A 19,762-nucleotide genomic window follows, 5' to 3' on the forward strand; every position below is an offset into this window, starting at 1 on the left:
CTTTTTAGGGTCGGCTTCTCCTGTGGCTTCAATAAAATAATTATATTTCACAACTCTTCATTTTTCCTCAGCTGTCATCCCAAGGCAGACATTTACATCCATATCAAATTAAGCAGTTTATTCTCATTGTAAAGGGCTCTATGTGGTGGGAGAGACAGCAGGGTGGAGGGGCTTCATGGTTGAACTGAAGGTGCACAGACGTCCCCACCCTTCCTTCTCTAAGATACGTGCTCGTTACCTTCCAGTCTTTCCACGAAGCGCGTGCACGTACCTCGCCTGTACCCCTCCCATCACTAGTCAGCTCTTATTCTCTCCTCTGCTCCACGAACACAGACAGCAACGTCAAGTCAACAATAACCACCTAAACGGAAGCACATGCATGTTTTTCCAAACTAAATGTCCTTGATTTAAAAAAAAGGCTCACATTTTAGAGCACACTTTGTTTATTAGTTTCCATATTTAAAGGGACTGTTTGTAAGAATCAGAAATGCTTGTTAACAGCGACACTTGTGGCCGTTAAGTCAACGAAAGTCAGCGTCGGGCTCGTGCTTGTGCTCGCTCCAAATAGACATGAACGAGCATCGCTCAAAACAGTGAGGCGACACACGTCAGCTAAAACCACGATCTATATTTCAGCTGCTTGGCAGTAATGTTAGCTGACCAGACGAAGGTCTCTCCATGATCCTAGTGTTGGCTTTTCCTGCCTCAGCCTTCCGACCGCGGCCGGAGGGAACGGGAGACACCGGAGTTTTGGTCGGAGACGGTAACGTTTCTCGCTGCGGAGCCCCGTCACTTCACAAGACACGGGAAACCTCTGTTGGTCTGGAGGAGCTGCAGCAGTTATTTCTGCACAAACGTCCACTGTACATTCACTAGATATTCTCAGAGCTAAACTAACTCTTCTGCAGTGTGGAGTGTAGACTACAGCAAAGACTCCGGCCCCCACACGCATACGCAAGCGTGCATGGGACACCGACCCACGTGATTTATATGTGTAAGAAGTTACAAACAGTCCCTTTAAGTATACATATTATAAGTAGAGGAAAACATGTTTCATCTTTGTTTTTGTTAAAGAAACAAACAGCCAAACAAAATCAAATATAATATGATAATCCCCATATTAAAATAATAATAGTAATAATAATAATACAAAATAATATTTTTTTCATGTCGTCTTTAGTGTGAATTTAAGTGCGTTATGTTGCAGAGCCTAGAAGTAGGCTACACTGTAGTTTTTATTATAGGCCATTAAATGCACATAGTGTTTTATTTTGAAAGAAAAAAGCGGAAATCATCCCTATGTTGTTCTGACTTGCTTCACACGCACACACACACACTCCTCTTGGCTGGACGGCTGTCAGAAGATGGTGTCTGCAGCCACAGAGAGATGATCCACCGCGCAGCCTGGTGAAGCGCGCACAACGGTCCGTGCAGGTATCGACGCTGCAGCAACAGCAACAGCAGCGCACTGATGATGCTGGTCAGATAAAAGACATCATCTCATCTCACTGTGTGTGTGGACGCTGCAGGGAATAGAGAGAGGCTGGACGATGCAGCAGCAGCAGCAGCAGCAGCCCTGAGCCATTAAAGGCTGTGTTCTTGGATTTAAGAGGGATTCTTTGGAGGTATATGAAGATATTCTCTAGTGCATCCAGGAGAAATTGAATTAAAGTGTCTGCACTCAGCTGTGACCTGTGGGACTCTTGGTGTTGGAGGTGTGGAGACCTTTTTAATTAGCCAGACTCTCTCCGGGTTTTCGTCGTCTGCAAAGTTTACTTCAGAGAAAAGGAGACTGGACGACACTTCATCTGCTCCAAGGCTGCATTTTCTTTTTTTCCTCAGCTGTCTTTGTGACAGAACACACAGCCTGGAACCAGCATGGTCACATTACCAGCCTTAAGGCGCACTGGGACGATGCATTGGCGACATTGTGCGTGATTGTGGACACCAAAGCTGAATACCGATCCAACACTATACTGTCTGCTGGTGCACAGTCCTGCAGGAGGAGCGTGTCTGTCTGCACACTGACAGCAGTTTGGTCGGGTATTTTCTGCGCACCACGTCTCATGCATTCGTCTCCTGCAAGACAGACCTCCGTGCACATGTGATCTGCTCCCTGTGGGCTTTGGCTGGAGACTCCCGAGGAGAAAGTCAGGAAAGGACGAGGATCCGTGCACGGAAATAGTCTCGATTAGGCCCCCAGCAGCAAAGGAGCATGTGGGTATGAATAAAAAAGCGCTGATGGCAGTTTTTATGGCAGATACCTGGAGTTGATCTGCGTCTTAGAATTAAAAGCTGCGCCTTTTTTCTGACTAAAGAGGTCAAACAAGCATGTGGAGTGAAAGCAAACAGTGCGGAGGATGTGTTGTGGATGGAGTTGTGCTCAGACATGTAAACAAAACAGGGTGAAGTTCAGGAGCTATTACTGTGTATATATCCCCCAGAGGAGCTGAGAGGAGAACAGGGAAATGGACTGGATCTGATATTCCACACTTCTCAAGAACAAGCTTTTAAACATATTTCTTTAGTGTTTCTTTTTTCCCCCCAAATACTTTTCCAATGAGTGAAACAGTGTGCGGGCAGCTGAGTGGATTTGGACAGGAACAGAGCAAGCAGAGAGTGAACCTAGCAGTCTCAAGTGCTTCAAAAGGAATGCAGGGATTGACGTCAAGAGGTGCAATAATGAACTATTCCAACTGTTTGGAGGGTCTGCTGGTGTTTCTACAGCCACTACTCTGCTAACTCAGTGGAATTTTTCTCTTGTTTGTGCTCTCCTTTTTTCACTTTTAAGAGTTAAACAATCATCGCCCTATAGTTGTTATACTGCTGCCCCATTCTTTGCCTTACTTCTTTATCAACTTTGAAACAACTGTCCCTTCTGCATAGATTTTTTGGATAAAACAACAACAACATGGCATCCCCCCAACATCAACAACTGCTGCCTCGCAACACAGAAGTGAGCTGTGACTCAAGTGGAGATGGAGGCGTCTCGGTGAGGATTGGCAGCGGTGTCAAACACAAGCATGTAGGCGGGCCGCTGGGTTCAATCGGGGGAGGTTTCATGGTGGGGGCCAAACACTGCAAGTACAGCATTTCCTCCAGCTGCAGCTCTGGAGAGTCCGGCGCCAGGAGGCCGGCGGTCAAGAGCTTTCGCTCTCAGAGGAAGATGCCTCAGCTTTTTGAGAGATCCGCCGGTCATTTCTGGGACCCGAAGTTCGACTCTTCGATCCTGGAGGAGGCCTGTAGAGAGCGGTGTTTCCCTCAGACCCGGCGGCGCTTCCGCTTTGTGCTCTTCTACCTGGTCGCCGCCGCCCTCCTCTGGGGATCCTACTTTGCCGCCAACCCTTCCCGCTGCGACAGGACTGCCTTTCTCCTTCCCACCGCGTCCTTCCTCCTTTTCTGCCTCCTTCTCTTCCTCCTAACGTTCACTAAGCTCTACTCTCGCTGCTACAACCTAGTATCTCTGCTGCTCATCGTCGTGACCTTTGCCCTGACCCTGGCCCCCCAGATCCAGACATCAAGCTTCAGGGACCCGGAGACTCCCACACTCGATCTGGAAGAGTACAGTGGCATGGGACCCACATACAACCTGTCCTATGACAGGCCTCTGGGAGGTAACCCCTGGTCCCCGTGTCTTTCTCCTGTAGGCACCTTCTCCCTGTGTATCGAGGTTCTTCTGTTGCTCTACAGCGTTCTCCACGTTCGCCTCTACGCTTCAGTCGTGCTCGGGTTTCTCTACTCCGTCGTTTTTGAGAGTTTGGGCTGGCTGCACCTGACCCAGGCAGGGGCGAACTGGAGCTTCGCCTCTCAGTCAGACTGGGATACGCTATGTTGGCTCGGCCCAGCCAAAGCTCTGCTCCACCTCTGCGCCCACGCCATCGGCATCCACCTGTTCATCATGTCAGAGGTGCGGTCGCGCAGCACCTTCCTTAAGGTGGGGCAAGCTATCATGCACGGCAAAGATCTGGAGGTGGAGAAAGCCTTGAAGGAGCGGATGATCCACTCCGTCATGCCCAGACTCGTGGCTGACGAACTGATGAAGCAGGGCGACGAGGAGATAGGTGATAACTCTGTCAAACGATACTCCACCAGCGGCGCGGCAGCTGTCATCTCCAGCCCTAAAAACAATAAACGCAAGAAAACCTCCATCCCTCGTGGCCACATAATCTTCAGACCTTTCAACATGAAACGGATGGAGCCCGTCAGCATCCTCTTCGCAGACATCGTGGGTTTCACAAAAATGTCTGCCAACAAATCCGCCCATGCCCTCGTCGGCCTTCTAAATGACTTGTTTGGACGTTTTGATCGACTTTGTGAGCTCACAGGATGCGAAAAGATCAGCACTCTGGGAGACTGTTACTACTGTGTGGCTGGTTGTCCTGAACCCAGACCAGACCACGCCTATTGCTGCGTGGAGATGGGCCTGGGCATGATTCAGGCTATCGAACAGTTCTGCCAGGAGAAGAGGGAGATGGTCAACATGCGGGTGGGCGTCCACACTGGCACCGTGTTGTGTGGCATCCTGGGAATGAAGCGCTTCAAGTTTGACGTTTGGTCAAACGACGTCAACCTGGCCAACCTAATGGAGCAGCTGGGAGTGGCTGGGAAGGTCCACCTGTCGCAGGCCACCGCCAACTTCCTGGATGACCGCTACCAGCATGAGGACGGACAAGTGATTGAGAGAATAGGACACAGTGTGGTGGCTGACCAGCTCAAAGGTAGGTGCTCTGTGAAATGTGGCATCTGCCAAGTATAGATGTAGTGAGTTGAGTAAATGTTGTGTTAATTCATGTTTTATTTTATCTTGCAGTATGTGAAAGGTAGACTGTGTTTGTTGAATTTATAACAAGGATAATAGAAGGCCAAAGTCAGCAGCAGTTGCTACAAATTTGGCTGCAACTGCGAGACTTATCGCTGCAATTATTCCCACATGAGCCCACAAAGCTTTCTAGGCATTTTTAAGTGCTTAAGTTAATGTCCTGTTATGCCCATCCCTAGAGGAACTGTTTCTACTTGTGCCAGCATCTCTGCAGTTCACTCCCCTGGTGGATCAGAACAGTGGCAGGGGAGCATTTGCATTGATCAAGGTCGAAAAGTCTTTTTTTTTGCTTAGGAAGGTTCTCTAAATGTTAAGGAAAGGTGCTTCAATGCTTCCTTTCTTATCTCCTTTAGCATAGGATACACGGACCATCCTTTACCAAAGGAAAGGAGATAACGGCGCCCCAAAATTCCTTGTGGCCGCAACATTTAAAGCGTTTCTGCAGTTCATGAAAACAAACAATATGATTATCTTGCATATTTTCGTACAGTCATATATATATATATATATATATATATATATAAATGTTACATGTTCGAAAAGGAGTAGCAGTACAGTCTACACATGGTCCTACCCCTTCTCCATAACTTAAACAGTTAACTCAATCTTTATCATATATTCCTTTTTTTAATTTCAATTCCAACCTCGGTAATGAAGTGATATTTTTCACCGGTTGTCCACGTTAGGTCAGACAATCCTTTAGTATATGTTGATGTAGAGTGTTACAGCACCTGGAGGACCTGCAGTATCTCTCTTTCACACCGCAGGTGAAGCAGCCTGTCACTGAAGGAGCTATTTAAGAATGCATGGGGCGAGCATGCGCCTTTTGACTGCAGTCTGGGTTTTAGCATCCCATACCCGGAACAAATGGGCCGGCAAAGGGTTTGAGTCCGTTGCGTGCCCTCTGGTGTTGGTATTAAGTGACTGTATCACAGACAGACGCCATCTTCTTTCCCATCCTTCCCCTCCTCACCCTGTCTCTGCCTACTCTTTGTCCCCTTGTTCAATTACATTGCCTTCCAGACGTCCTCGATGTGTCCCGTTCTCTTAACCTCGCTCTGAACCCCGGGGATTGCTTTACAACTTAATGCAACTGTCGCCCTCCTCTAATAGAGATTTGCCTGCGGCTTTATCTTCACCCCTCTATCTTATCCTCTCTTTTTCCCTCGCCTCTAAACTTCTCCTCTGCCGCTTTTATTTGATACATTTATGCAAATCGCCCCAGTGTAACTAAACGTTGGCTTAATGGCTCTTTTCATCATTCAAGGCTCGCTGATCCGATATCAGCCAGTGCGAAGTGAAGTGACAGTGTCTGACTAAGGTAGTGCAGATGGTGCTCATGTGCCCTTTTGAATTAGCATTTCAGGTTTATTTTAGTTTCAATAGACTCTGAATGTGCTCCCCTTGGAGGTTTGCACGTCTGAGCATTTCAGGCGTGGATTAATATGAGCCGGTAATTCATACAAATTAGCAATTCAAGTGTGCACATTAATAATTTGTGCGCGCAAACTATCAAAAAGTGTTATACCTGCAGGATACACACACACATTTCCATTATTTCGGCCTGGAAATCAGTGCTGTGACCTGTCAACGGAACAAGATGGAGCGAAAGCGCCTCTTGTTTACCAGCCTGCAGGAGTGATTTATGGGCCTGCATTTTCCCATCTGTTAGATTAATGAGTGACTACCACTCTTGCTGTTGTCCGTCTTTTTATTGTGAAGATAAATGTGTTACCCACATTGTTATCACCCCACCTCACCTCGTTTTTCTCCTCAACTTCTTTCTTTTCCCCCGTCATGTATTGTATTGTATTGTATATCCCCTCCTAAGATTTATCCTCTCCCTCCAGATCCGCTGTGCCAGTGAGAGCACCGGCTGTCAGGAGAGAGTTGTGCTCCGGTGCTGTAAAATTCCCTCCTCTGTCTGGCTCGGTCTGTGTTAATCACTTGGGTACCATCGCAGCCAGGCGTGGATCCTGGCCGGGGCCGGTCCCCGTTGCCTGACTCAGACGTAAATTGCTCTGACCAAGGCGCTGATTGCTGTGCAGCTGTCTTCTATGTATTTTTTATGTCCTTTTCGAGTCAGTGCGATGTTTCACTCTCTCACAAATAGTTTTCGGCGTATGAGTGGTTTTACAGATCCACTGTAGCTTCAAGTTTATTTATCTCATCCTGTAGGTGCACACGTTTGAAAGTTCATACTCTCTTATTTATATCTTCCTGCTGTAATTATACGCTATTTGTGGCTCATTGTGGCAGAGGTTCACATGAGGTGCAGCCGCGTGTGGTCGGTCGAGTGCTGCAGCTGCATCCTGTCGGCTCCTCGGCGCTGACCCGAGGCCTGTGGTTTCAGTAACAAATGGAGATGTGGTGGCTCGGTTTACATCCCACTGGGTGATCGCTGGTGTTTGAGGTTAAGCAAGACAGCGTCACAACATTGCAAATAGTTTTGTGCCTCTAACTAATGATTATTTTCCATTCTGCTTAATCTGAATAGTTTAGTCTGTAGAATGTCATAAGAGAGTGCCTGCTACAGACAAAGGTGATGTCTTCAGAGGATAAACAGCAAAACCTCACTTTTGAGAAGCGGTGAATGTTTGGCATTTTTGCTTCACAGATCATTTTCAAAGATTTAATCAATATCACATTTGTTGATTCATTATCTGATGATTAACTCACTAATTATTTTTATTTTTTTATTAATTATTTCAGCGCTAGTTGGCACAAAGAATAACAAAAATGTTTTTCCTCGTGGACTAATCTGCTGATTATTTTCTCATTTAGCTGTTTAATCTATAAATGCTGTTTACAGTTGGATCAAGCCCAGGGTGATGTCTTCAAACAACTATCAGTCCAAAACCCCAAATATTCAGTTTGCAATGATATAAAACATAGAAAAGCAACAAACCCTCACACCGGAGATGCTGGAACCAGAGAATTATTGGTATTTTTGCATGAAAAGCAACTTAAACAATATATCATTTATCTAATTATTAGGACTATCAATTGATGAAAAATATTTATTCATGATTGTCCATAGTTAATTGTGATTAATCACACATTTTTTGTCTGTTCAAAATGTACCTTAAAGGGAGATTTGTCAAGTATTTTTATACTCTTATCAACATGGGAGTGGACAAATATGCTGCTTTATGCAAATAAATGTATATATTTATTATTGGAAATCAATTAACAACACAAAACAATGACCAATATTGTCCAGAAAACCCTCACAGGTACTACATTTAGCATAAAAGATATTATATGCTCAAATCATAACATGGCAAACTGCATCCCAACAAGCAACAACAGCAGTCAGAGTGTCAGTGTGCTGACTTGACTATGATTGCCCCCAAACTGCATGTGATTATCATAAAGTGGGCATGTATGTAAAGAGGAGACTCATGGGTACCCATAGAACCCATTTTCATTCACATATCTTGAGGTCAGAGGTCAAGGGACCCCTTCGAAAATGGCCATGACAGTTTTTCCTCGCCAAAATTTAGCGCAAGTTTGGAGCGTGATTTCGCGTCCTTCACGACAAGCTAGTATGACATGGTTGGTAACAATGGATTCATTAGGTTTTCTACATGATATGATAGCAGTATCTTGACTTTAGCTTTAAAATTGAGCCTGCTACAACCTCAGAAAGATCGTTTGCATTAATGCGTTAAAGAAATTAGTGGCGTTAATTTGCATTAACACATTATCACATTAAATTTGACAGCCCTACTAAAAATATCAATTCAATTCATCTGTAATGATCAAATGATTAATCAATGAATTGAGGAAATGGTCGATAATGAAAGAGATGGTTAGTTGCAGCCCTGTCTTAAACCACAGCACAGCTCGTTTGAAGCATACACTGAGATGATCTGAGCAGTGCAGCCCACAAGGCTCTCTGTACACGGCTCTTTGTGTGTGTTTGTCTCCATGAGGGGCTGCACACGAGGCCAGACGCTGTTGTGCATTTTTTCCTTACTGGAAATGGGAGCTATATTTGGCTCCGTTTCTCTGGAAAGTACCCGTCTATGTCTCTCCTTTTGTGCTTAATGCAGAATGATGGCACCTGCAGAAGATTATCCCTTCGGAGGAGACTGTCAGTGTGGTCTATTATCTTTGTGCTGATGACAGAATCACCACAGAGAGCAGCCAGAGATGGTTCTTCTCTGTTTCAAGCAGCCTTTGTTTCCAGGGGAAATGAATGTTGCCTGAGGGTTGTGTGCGTTACAATGCGATTTGGAGAAAATGTAGCTATTAGCGTCATTACCGGTTCTTGCTTTAATGAATTAACAGTACAATAGTGTTACAGATCTCATCTGTTTCAAATGTCTTTGAATACAATGACAAGATTGCTCCAGTGTTTGAGTGGCAGACTTTAAATCAGCAATAATTGTATGAAATAACAATGTGAAAACAATGTGAAAGAGAAAGCTTATAACTAGTGATGAATCAGCTCCTCTCGGCTTCACTGAGCTTCATAGTGACTTTCAGCTCATTGTTTATCTGTTCAACTTTACTGTTTCGGTTCACTCTCACCGCTCTCATAGCGTCGTCGACGATATGGCTATGTTCCAAATTGCATTACTTTTTTATTTACTTTTAGTACATACGGCAGCTGCTCTTACAAAGTACATACTGTTGCATGCAGTATGCATACAATTGGGACATACTGATTTGTCACGACATTGTACCTTGAACATTGACCCATACCATTTTTTCCTTACCGATACCGATTTTGATACCTGAACTTGCGGTATCGGCCGATACCGAGCACCGATCCGATACCAGTGCGATAAAAACAAATATAGTTATTATTATTATTAATATTGTTAAACAGCTTGTTGGATTTTCCACTGAAATATTGCCAAATGGGAATGGACATTTTCCTCGCTCTGACTACCGTTACCGTTACACTCTCCACTAGCACCTCACAGTTGTTGTTTGCTATCGTCGCGTGACAAACTACCTGCAATCAGTTCTTCTTTGCTGCTCTAAAACAGTAGTTGCCAGTGGCAGGGATGATACATCCAGGGCGACAACAGCACGGTAGTGGCTAGAAGGGAACCAGCAAACTGGGGAAACTCTTGCGAAACAGTTAAGGTTAGGCATTGACCTTGGATAGTTGAGGTTAGGACAGGTCATCAGGCAGCAAGTCTCAGATTTTGCAATTTGCGGGTTCCCTTCTAGACACGACCCAACAGCATCTGATTTTCTTCTGGGTTAATAAATTATGGTATCAGATCAGTTCATAGACTGACGTACTCGGCGATACCCGAAACCAAATTTTGGGCAGTATCGGAGGCATTTCCGATACTGGTATCGATTTCAGAACAACTCTACTCTTGCTCATACAGTATATCCGCTGCGCAGAGGATTGTGGGTCAGAATAGCCAGAAAAGCATGCTAGCTTGTATCCTGCAAAATGCGACCGCATGTAGTAGGACATCCTGGTATTTTTGGCATACTGCATTTGACATACTATGTATCGGGACATACTAAACCTTTTTCTGGCATACTAAATAGGACGGTAGTAGTAGTATAGGTATTAGAACGCACAGTATGTCATTGCTGAGTTCACAACTTGTTTCCGCTGTCCCCAAGTGGACAAAAACAAATCAGTTATTGCAGGTTTAAAAGACTCTACATGCTTTCGAGAGTCTTCCTGTTTTGTATGCGTCCTCCCTCCTCTCTCCAGCTGTGAACCTTCCAGGTTGTGGCTGTAGCTCAGCGTGAATGAATGAAAAAAAATATGAGAAATAACCCAAATGAGCACTTGTTGCTCCACTTTAATGATCTAAAGAACATTTTCATTAATTTGAGCTTCTGACAGCTCTTCTCGTATAATTGCGCAGCCCCTTTTCCACTAATACTCATTATGTACTGCAGATTCTCAGTAACCCGCCGCCTCGAGGTAAGGCACGTTCTCAGATTCCATTTGAAATTGTGAGCATGACCTTTTCTAAGTTAACCTGCTGAGCGAAGCTGTGCCGGGCGGCCGCGTACAGTATATCTCTCCCCTCCCGTTGGCCCTGCGGGTGATTTCTAATAACGCAAAACTTGGTAATCTCTTGGCTAAAGTGATTAGTGTTAGTAATCCTCCATCATCATATCCTCCCACACTGGCCTGGCGTTATCCCGGCCCCGAACACACCAGCCACCTGCCAGCCAGCCGTTTATATCACAGCAAATGATATTGATTGCGTATAATGATTCTGTCGTGGCTGTGTTTATTTATGATGAGGCAACAAGAGAGGAGTTTCACGTCGTGTGGATATCAAAAGAGGCCAGGGACTCGTGCTGGCTCTAAAACGGGAGGATAATTTGTATTCTGGTCCACAATATTAATTTGTCCCGATTCCTTGTACACCTTTTAAGTCTTCAGAGCAATAATTGATTAGCTACATTAAGATTGATTTGAGCACCGAGCAGAAATTAGCTGCAAATGGTCCTTGTGATGAATGTTCGGTGTCCCTTCACTCTGGCCTTATTACTTCATGCTCTGCAGCAGGTATTGGTTATTGGGAGAACCATTTGTTCTTTCGGGAGACTCACATGCACACACACACATTCCTTCACCAACCCTGTGAATGCTATTCCATAGGGATGTACTGTCTGTCAGCGAAGTGTACAGTATTCGCCCGAGGCTCAGTGGAGAATTACTTATAATGGCTGCTGCCTCTGACCTTGAGAAACGGTAAATGAGGCTGGTTATTGAGTTTATACTTAAAGACGCAGGAATGGAAGGAGAGAACTAGACAGGGAAAGTAGTAGGGGTGGGCAAAAAAATCAATTCACCTATGTATCGCCATTTTTTTTTTATTGCCAGAATATATTTGCTTCATTTGAGTCTATGCAGAGGTAGAAGGAAGTTACCGCTTTTATTGTTGTAGTCTGAGTAACGTGACGTCGTATCCGTTCCGTATCCGTCAACCAAAACAAACCGCAGCCGGCTGCAACAAGGAAGTACAAAACAGCGGAGGGTCTGCATGGATACGACCTGCACCCTCACATATTAAATCCAAGGTGGTAAACACTACACATCCAGTAAAGTATGGAAACACTTTGGGTTTCACACATTGCCAGGAAAAGCAGAGCTAGACATCATGGCTAAAGCTGCATGTTAACTCAGTCATGGACAGGAAATGTTATTGTATCGCGGTAACATGCGGTCAAGCCGGCCGTCGCTCTCATCTCCGTGGTCAAATCAGCCGACGCTACAACTGTAGAGCACCCATATACTGACATTTATGTTAAATGCATTCAAACGGCCCCGATGGAGCTGATCATGGATGTATTAAGAGAGCGGAGCTGACGGGAGAGCTAGCGACGGACTTGGAGAAGTTAGCAGAAGTATACACGTGTGACTACGTCCGGTTTTCAAAATAAGGTGTTAACAAAGAGAACTGTATATAAAAAATACATATATGGAAATAAGATTGATTGGATTGTATTCAACAGAAGTGTAAAATATTACATGTCCCTTATAAATTAAAAAGACAATACCACAAGTTTGTGAGGGAATTGTCTATTCTTTGATTTTTTGGGTTGCTGGAAAAATAAATAATGCCTGACAATGACTGATATATTTGACTTCAGGACATCTCTGACTACATACATGCTGAAAATCAAACACTTTAATGTATTAATTTAGTTATTTTTCAAATTAAAAGTCCCTAGAAGTGTATGATTCAACTTTTTCCCATGGTCTAAGTGTTGAAAAAGTTAACAAAAATCGCAATAAATCATAATATTGATTGCAATACTTGAAGAATTGCAATACTTAAAAATCGCAATACATATCGAATCGGCACCCAAGTATCGTGATAGCATCGAATCAGGAGATAGGTGAATTGTCCCAGCCCTAGATCGTAGATGAACTGTCCTTAACTGTGGTCCAGTCCAGTCTGAGACTCCAGTAGTGTTGGTCCACTCTGCACTTGAGAGTAGAACTGCAGCAGCGTTGCCTCACCACCATTACACTAAGCCTCCATGTAACTGGACCTCAGCATTGAGCTCTAGTGTGAACCCCAAGCAGAGAAAGGAAGGCTGTACACATTTAAGCCTCTGGATTTCACACCTAAAGTACTGTGTGTGTGCTTGTGTGTACGCGCTGTCAGTCTACACACCGCTGCGCTTGACAAAAAGTTAAACGATTTGGCCTTTTCACCCTAATATATACACAGCTGTCTTCTCCCCCTGCAAGCAAATCAAATACCTGGCATAATTTTTCGTCTAGACTCTAGAGTCTTGAGTCCAAATCAGTATGCGAACACAGCATTCAGCCCTACTGTAGAAAGACAGGGGGAGGTTGATAGTCAAGTGGAGTAGCTTACTACAAGGAGGAGGTAAGGAGGGGAAGACATAGAGCTAGAGTGTGGTTCGGCTGGGGTGGCAGCTGTTGGGATGGTTTATAAAAGCAGTAGGTAAATAGATCCATGGATTACTATTACACATGCATACTGCGTTCTGTAGCTGCCCTTTCATCTGAAGTGTGTGAGGGGAACGTGGCCCTTCAGAGGCTGCCAGGGAACAAACTGCCAGGGGGACTCTAAGCTGCTATATTGTATTGCAGTGACCGAGCCCTGCCTGGAACACCTTGGCTCTGCATGGTAGATTACAGCTCTGCCGAGAGCGTAATGGCATAATACATCACCCTCTGCACTGTACAGCGTTGCCCTGTGCTATGGTTCAGCACAGCACAGCATGGCATTGTAGCCCGCAGCAACGCCATCTCATCATTTATCATCTTTGGCCTTTTCATACTGAGCGAGTCTGCAGAGCTTCAGGATCCCTTTGTCATGCTCTGCAAACATGGGGCCTGTCGTGGCAAGGTTATTGAAGGTCTACGATGTGGTGATTAGCTGGGTTTTTATAGCTGCAGTCATTTCGGTTTATCTGCTGTGTCACACTGTTACTCAGCAGGATTGGACTACCTGTACTCGTACAGGAGGGCTGTGCTGCAAGGGTATTGTTCGCTGCTTCGACCCAGCAAGCAGTAATAGATTTGTACTCATGTGGTGTAATGACTTTCTGTATCAAGAGCAGGAAAGCGGAGAGCGTATTTCTTTTTTTTTTTTTTTCAAAAGGCTGCAAATAATCTTACCTGCGTGGCCCAGTGAACTTTCTATTGAGCCGTTACCGTTGGAGATTTTCCTCGGAACATCTACGCATCCTCTTGAACTCCACTTAATCCTGACAAGTGTCGGCAGGCCCTGGAGACCTCTCAGTCCCTGGAGACCTCTCAGTCCCCCCTGTAGGGGACAGCTGTCCTGTTGGCTCAGTGGTGTAGTGTCCTGCCTCTATCTACTCTGACAGAGACGACCCAGGGCGAGGTGGATGAGAGAGCCTGATATCAGAGGCCTCTACTGTCCGTCTGATGAGGAGCCACGCATGCGAGCAGCAAACATGGCTGAGCCTGGAGAACAAACACATGTAGCATGTGGAGTACAACATGCTACGCAACATGCTGTCTATAGCACACGCTGTCTATAGCACATGCTGTCTATAGCACACGCTGTTTCACTTTAATCAGAAACTTCTTGCCTTATTAATTTACTAAAGTAAGCGCACATATCAATCTTAATGGCAGTGACTTCTCAGCAGACTTCTTTCTTATTCCCATTTTTTTTAAAAGGTAACGTCGGTATTTTTCAACCAGGACCCTCTTTTCCCATGTTTCTGTGTCTAAGTGACTTATGCGGAGAACGATTTTCTGTATTGAGCCGGAGCGCTACTGACAGCAGATGCTAAACAGGCTGCTATGTAATCGCTCAGAGCAATTCCGTTCCGTCAATGTACGTTTTTTCTTTATCTTTCGCTTGATCCGGTCTGTGTGTTTGCTCGGAGAAGTCTCATTCTGAAATCTTGCGTCACTTCCACGTTGACGAAATCATCTAAATATTCAGCCATGACATTGAAAACGACTAATCGCGCGATTGTCCATAGTTAATGGTGGTTCATCGCAAACTAATCGCACATTTTATATCTCTTCAAAATGAACCTTAAAGGGAGATTTGTCAAGTATTTATTACGCTTATCAACATGGCAGTGGGCAAATACGTTTGCTTTATTCAAATGTATGTATATATTTATTATTGGAAATCATTTAACAACACAAAACAATGACAATTATTGTCCAGAAACCCTCACAGGTACTGCATTTAGCATAAGAAATATGCTCAGATCATAACATGGCAAACTGCAGCCCAACAGGCAACAACAGCTGTCAGTGTGTCAGTGTGCTGACTTGACTATGACTTGCCCCAAAACTGCATGTGATTATCATAAAGTGGGCATGTCTGTAAAGGGAAGACTCGTGGGTACCAATAGAACCCATTTACATTCACATATCTTGAGGTCAGAGGTCAAGGGACCCCTTTAAAAATGGCCATGACAGTTTTTCTTCTCCAAAATTTTGCGCAAGTTTGGAGCGTTATTTAGCGACAAACTAGCATGACATGGTTTGTGCCAATGGATTCCTGCATCTTCACTTTAGCTTTAAAACTTAGGCTGCTACAACCTCTGAAAGATTGATTAATGTGTTAAAGAAATTACTGGCGTTAAAAAAAAATTGCATTAATGCGTTATTATGGCGTTAACTTTGACAGCCCTAAAATATATACATATATAACTTATTTCTCCCTTCTTCTATGATTCCCAATTGTTACTCCCTTGTTCAGCTCTAGCCACATTTAAAAGAGAACAGAGACTTGTCCAAGACCTGTCACAGCCCCTTTACACTTTTAACACTCCATTTATTCCCCCCCGGCGCATCTGGTACGGTGAAATGGAAGAATAATGTGCTTTGACTCCACATTTTCAGCTGCTCCATTAGCTCGCATTAAACTGGTGGGGTAATGCAGTGAAGCCATGCAATGCTCTGTTGTGTGGAGGTGGTCATGTGGCAGATATTTACTTTCTCGTATAATTAGCCCATAACTCACGGTGGTTATGAGTAGTGGAGGATGGAGGGAGGGAGGGAGTGTTGATCTGCAGGATAGTAAACATGATGTCTTAGTTGTGGGTTGTTTCTTATCTATCTTCAAACTACAAAGTGTGTAATTAGTTGGCAGTTTTCCTTGTAGTGTTTACAATATTTATCAGGCTCCTGAATAGAAGACATTCAAATGTAATTACTGGTAAACTATTCATTAAATCAGGAGACAAAAAAATCATATTTACAGTGTCAGAGATATCATGCCGTCTTGATATGCTTTAGTGTAATGTGGCCTCAACACAGTAAAGGAATCTTCTTGCTGCTCCCTCCTTCACTGCATACAGCAAACCAATCTGTTATCACCGTAGGAGTTTTCACAAATGCAAATGTGCTGCTTGTATATCTTCATGGAAACATAACTTCCCCTCCTGCAGACTGAGGAAAAAAAAAATGAATAGAAAAAGCGGAAAGGGTTTGCAAGAAAGGCGGTATAAAGATAAAAAAGAAATAGATAAACAGAGTGAGACAGAAAGATGGATAGAGGTGAAGCTTAAGGTTCATCCTGTTTATGACTATTGTGTGGCTCCACCTGGATCACGGTCGTAACACCAGCACAACACATGGAAAAGGACGTTGCGCCCATCTGCAGCAACAGACACACACTTAACCCAGCTCTGCACCCTGGGCCCACCAGGGCTAATTTCCATGGCAACAAGTATTGAAAGGGGCGTGGGTCAGCTGGTTACATGGAGGCTCTTTTTAGATGGTAGGACTGGTGCTCTGACTGGGAGAAAAGAGGCCAAATTGAGTTTATTCAGCTGAAGCTCTGGCTTTTATATTGAGTCAAAAGCCAAGCGGAGGCCTATTTTTGTGTAGTTTTGTTTACCTGTAGACAAATTGCTCACATTCTGACTCTCAAACCTTGAAAAAGGGAAAGTATGTGAAGGCATCTCCGTGTGTCTTTCTCCTGATGTCGCCATCTCACTGTATTTTCGATATTTAGATCTCTACTTGTGCTGCGCATGTGATCTAATCTCGCTCCCATCGCGGCCGTTGCAGATGCCAGCACTTCCTCCTAACAGACACACAACAGCCTTCATTGACACTGACAGATGGGATGCTCAGTCTTAAGGTGACACACACAATAACTCCCTCCTACACACACGCTCACACCGGGACTCACTTTCTGCACTTTGCATTCAAGTACATTAAATGCAAACACCCATACATGCAGCTGCATCCTGTCCGTGTTTATAAGATGCCATTTTGGATGATAACGGTTGCATGGATGGTGGCTCTGAGTGGTCAAACAACCTTTTGGCTTTTGGCGGATGCGAAAAAACGCAGAAAATCAAACCTGACAGACAGTTTCGAAGTCGGTGTGTAAACGTGATTGACATGTGACGTCGCATTTGTTTTTAAACGTGCGACAATTTCGGACGAAAAATTCAGACTTTGTGCGCAAATGCCTTTTAAGGTGACACACTCAATATAACCCCCTCCCACCCTCCTACACACTCACTTCCACAGACTCACATTCTGCACTTAAAGTATTCAAGTATGCAAACACCCACACATGCAGCCGCACCCTGTCCGTGTTTGTGGGCTGTAGTGACTCGTTAGTGTGCACAGCAGGAGTGTGTGTGTGTGATAAATGGCCGTGTGAATTATGAATGAGGGAAGATGACGGGGGAGCCAGTCCACCGTGAAGCCTGCTCCTGCACTCAGCCTGCACCTTGTGTGTGTGTATTATGCAGTTAAAGTGTATTTTCCTTCATGAATTCTTTCAGTATATTTGTACCTATTATAGCTGCATGCCTAAGTATTTTATTATTAGCACTGCAGGCTGTGAAATTAGTTTTAGTGAGTGGCTCAGACCAGCTTTAAGAATAAGAAAGCCTCTATTTTAAAATGCTCGTCTCTCACATCATCGTCCTGTGTTTCTCTGTTTTTTTACACCGTATAGCAAGACATTTTAATGACCTCTCTTTTCTTAATCTGCACCCTGTCTTCTCTCTTCTCTCCATTTTTTTCTACAGCTATTAATCTTTAATCTTCTGCAATCCTCAGGGTTTTTTCCTTCCTCAGAATGGGCCTTTAGGGGGGTGACTGTGCACGACAGTAAGCATGATGGGTCTGCGTACAGTAAAGGCAATGAGTCTGTATTATAGAGCCCGGCTGATACTGGATTTTTGGGTCTGATAAGGGAGTTTTAACGATAATAACGATTAACGCAACTTGTGATTTTTAGGCTGTAGCGGGTTCAGTTTTAAAGCTAGAGTGAAAAATTTGGCAGGAAAAACTGGCATGGCCATTTTCAAAGGGGTCCCTTGACCTCTGACCTCCAGATGTGTGAATGAAAATGGGTTCTATGGGTACCCACGAGTCTCCCCTTTACAGACATGCCCACTTTATGATATTCACATGCAGTTTGGGGGCAAGTCATAGTCAAGTCAGCACACTGACACACTGACAGCTGTTGTTGCCTGTTGGGCTGCAGTTTTTGGCATGTTGTGATTTGAGCATATTGTTTATGCTAAATGCAGTACCTGTGAGGGTTTATGGACAATATTTGTCACTCGGAGTAGAGGTGCTGCTCCTTTGCGTCGAAAAGGGCCAGTTGAGGTGGTTTGGGCATCTGATCAGGATGCCTCTTGGGCACCTCCCGAGTTTTCTGGACATGTTCAACTGGTGAGAGGCTCCGGGGTAGACCTAGAGCACGCTGGAGAGATCACATACGTATGTCATCTGGCCTGGGAACGCCTCGGGGTCCCCCAGGAATAGATAGAAGACTTTGCTGGCCATGAAAATGGATGGATGGACATTTGAGAATTTGTTTGCTTTTGTCTGTCAGGCTTAGTTAAGCAGTTTTTTGACCAAATAATACAACTAAATAAGCAAAAATTATTGCTAGATTAACTGATAATGAAATATTATTTGCACCTATAGCTATACTGGACTTTTTGAGGTTGATAGCGATATATCTTAGAATTTTAATATTCTTTTTTTTTTACAAACACATAACATGAACAGACATTTTTGATAAGAATCCCATAAATTTGTGTTTTAAAATATTGCCCAAGATATTGTACTGAGTAGGACTAGAGATGTCACGGTGAGGAAATGTTCCCACCGGTTAATAAACTTGTGACAACACCGGTGTTACCGATTACACCGGACATTTTACAAGAAAAGATGACATTCAATATATCTAGAGCACTTAATTGATCTTTAGCTTTGGATGGCTGTGTGTCGGGCCTCTCCGGTCGAGCTTTCGCTGCAGGATCGCAGGTTTCCACCTGGCTCCGCTCTGCCACGCACACCGGCTGTATCCGCTCTGTCCTCCGCACAGTGATCGCCTCATTAAAGCAATGGTTCCCTTATAGCATTGGGTTTAAATCCGACATTTGGCCAAATCGGTGCTTTAGCTTTTCGTTTTGACACCAAATCCTCCGCCATCGTCTTGTCTGTCAACTCTCTCTCATCCCGTGTGTGAAATCTGACTCCTGCTACTCTGAGCTGAAACTCCGTACGGAGCAGATTCACTTTCACTTTCAGTTTGTAACCGTAGCGTCCATCATCTGATAACATGCTTAGTATTTTACAAATTAGAATTTTTTTATTTGATGAACGTGGGCGCTGATGTGTGAAAATGAACAGTGTGCAATGTGTGAAATCGACTGACATATACATCAATACTGATGCACCTGCCACAAGATGATATCAGCCGGACGGATGCTGGATCCTCTGAACTGAGCTCCCTGCCTCGAGCTCTTCTCTCTCCGTTGGCTTCACTGGGGGACCTCCCTCCTGAGTCCCCTCCAGCTATCAGCTGCTCCTCCATCCACCTTCTTTATAGCCCCAGGAATCCCCCATGCTGTCATTCCTAAAGGCCAATCTCTGACATACTGCATGTGTGTGTGTGTGTGTGTGTGTGTGTGCTAAGTGATACATTCCCGACAGAGGTCATCCCCCATCCTTTTATCACTTTCAATCTGTCTCTC

General features: G+C 44.4%; 1 protein-coding gene across 1 annotated transcript in view; it reads left to right on the top strand.

Annotated features, from left to right (window-relative positions):
* Positions 1 to 1,327: 1,327 nt before the first annotated feature.
* Positions 1,328 to 19,762, top strand: part of LOC119501714 (adenylate cyclase type 9-like) — a 44,920-nt gene continuing 26,485 nt past the window's right edge. Inside the window, exon 1 of the mRNA XM_037792286.1 lies at positions 1,328 to 4,718. Coding sequence (XP_037648214.1) covers positions 2,912 to 4,718 — 1,807 coding nt within the window. The 5' untranslated portion in view covers positions 1,328 to 2,911. The remainder of the gene's footprint in view (positions 4,719 to 19,762) is intronic.

The sequence above is a fragment of the Sebastes umbrosus genome, chromosome 14, assembly GCF_015220745.1.
Source record: "Sebastes umbrosus isolate fSebUmb1 chromosome 14, fSebUmb1.pri, whole genome shotgun sequence".
Lineage (NCBI taxonomy): Eukaryota > Metazoa > Chordata > Actinopteri > Perciformes > Sebastidae > Sebastes > Sebastes umbrosus.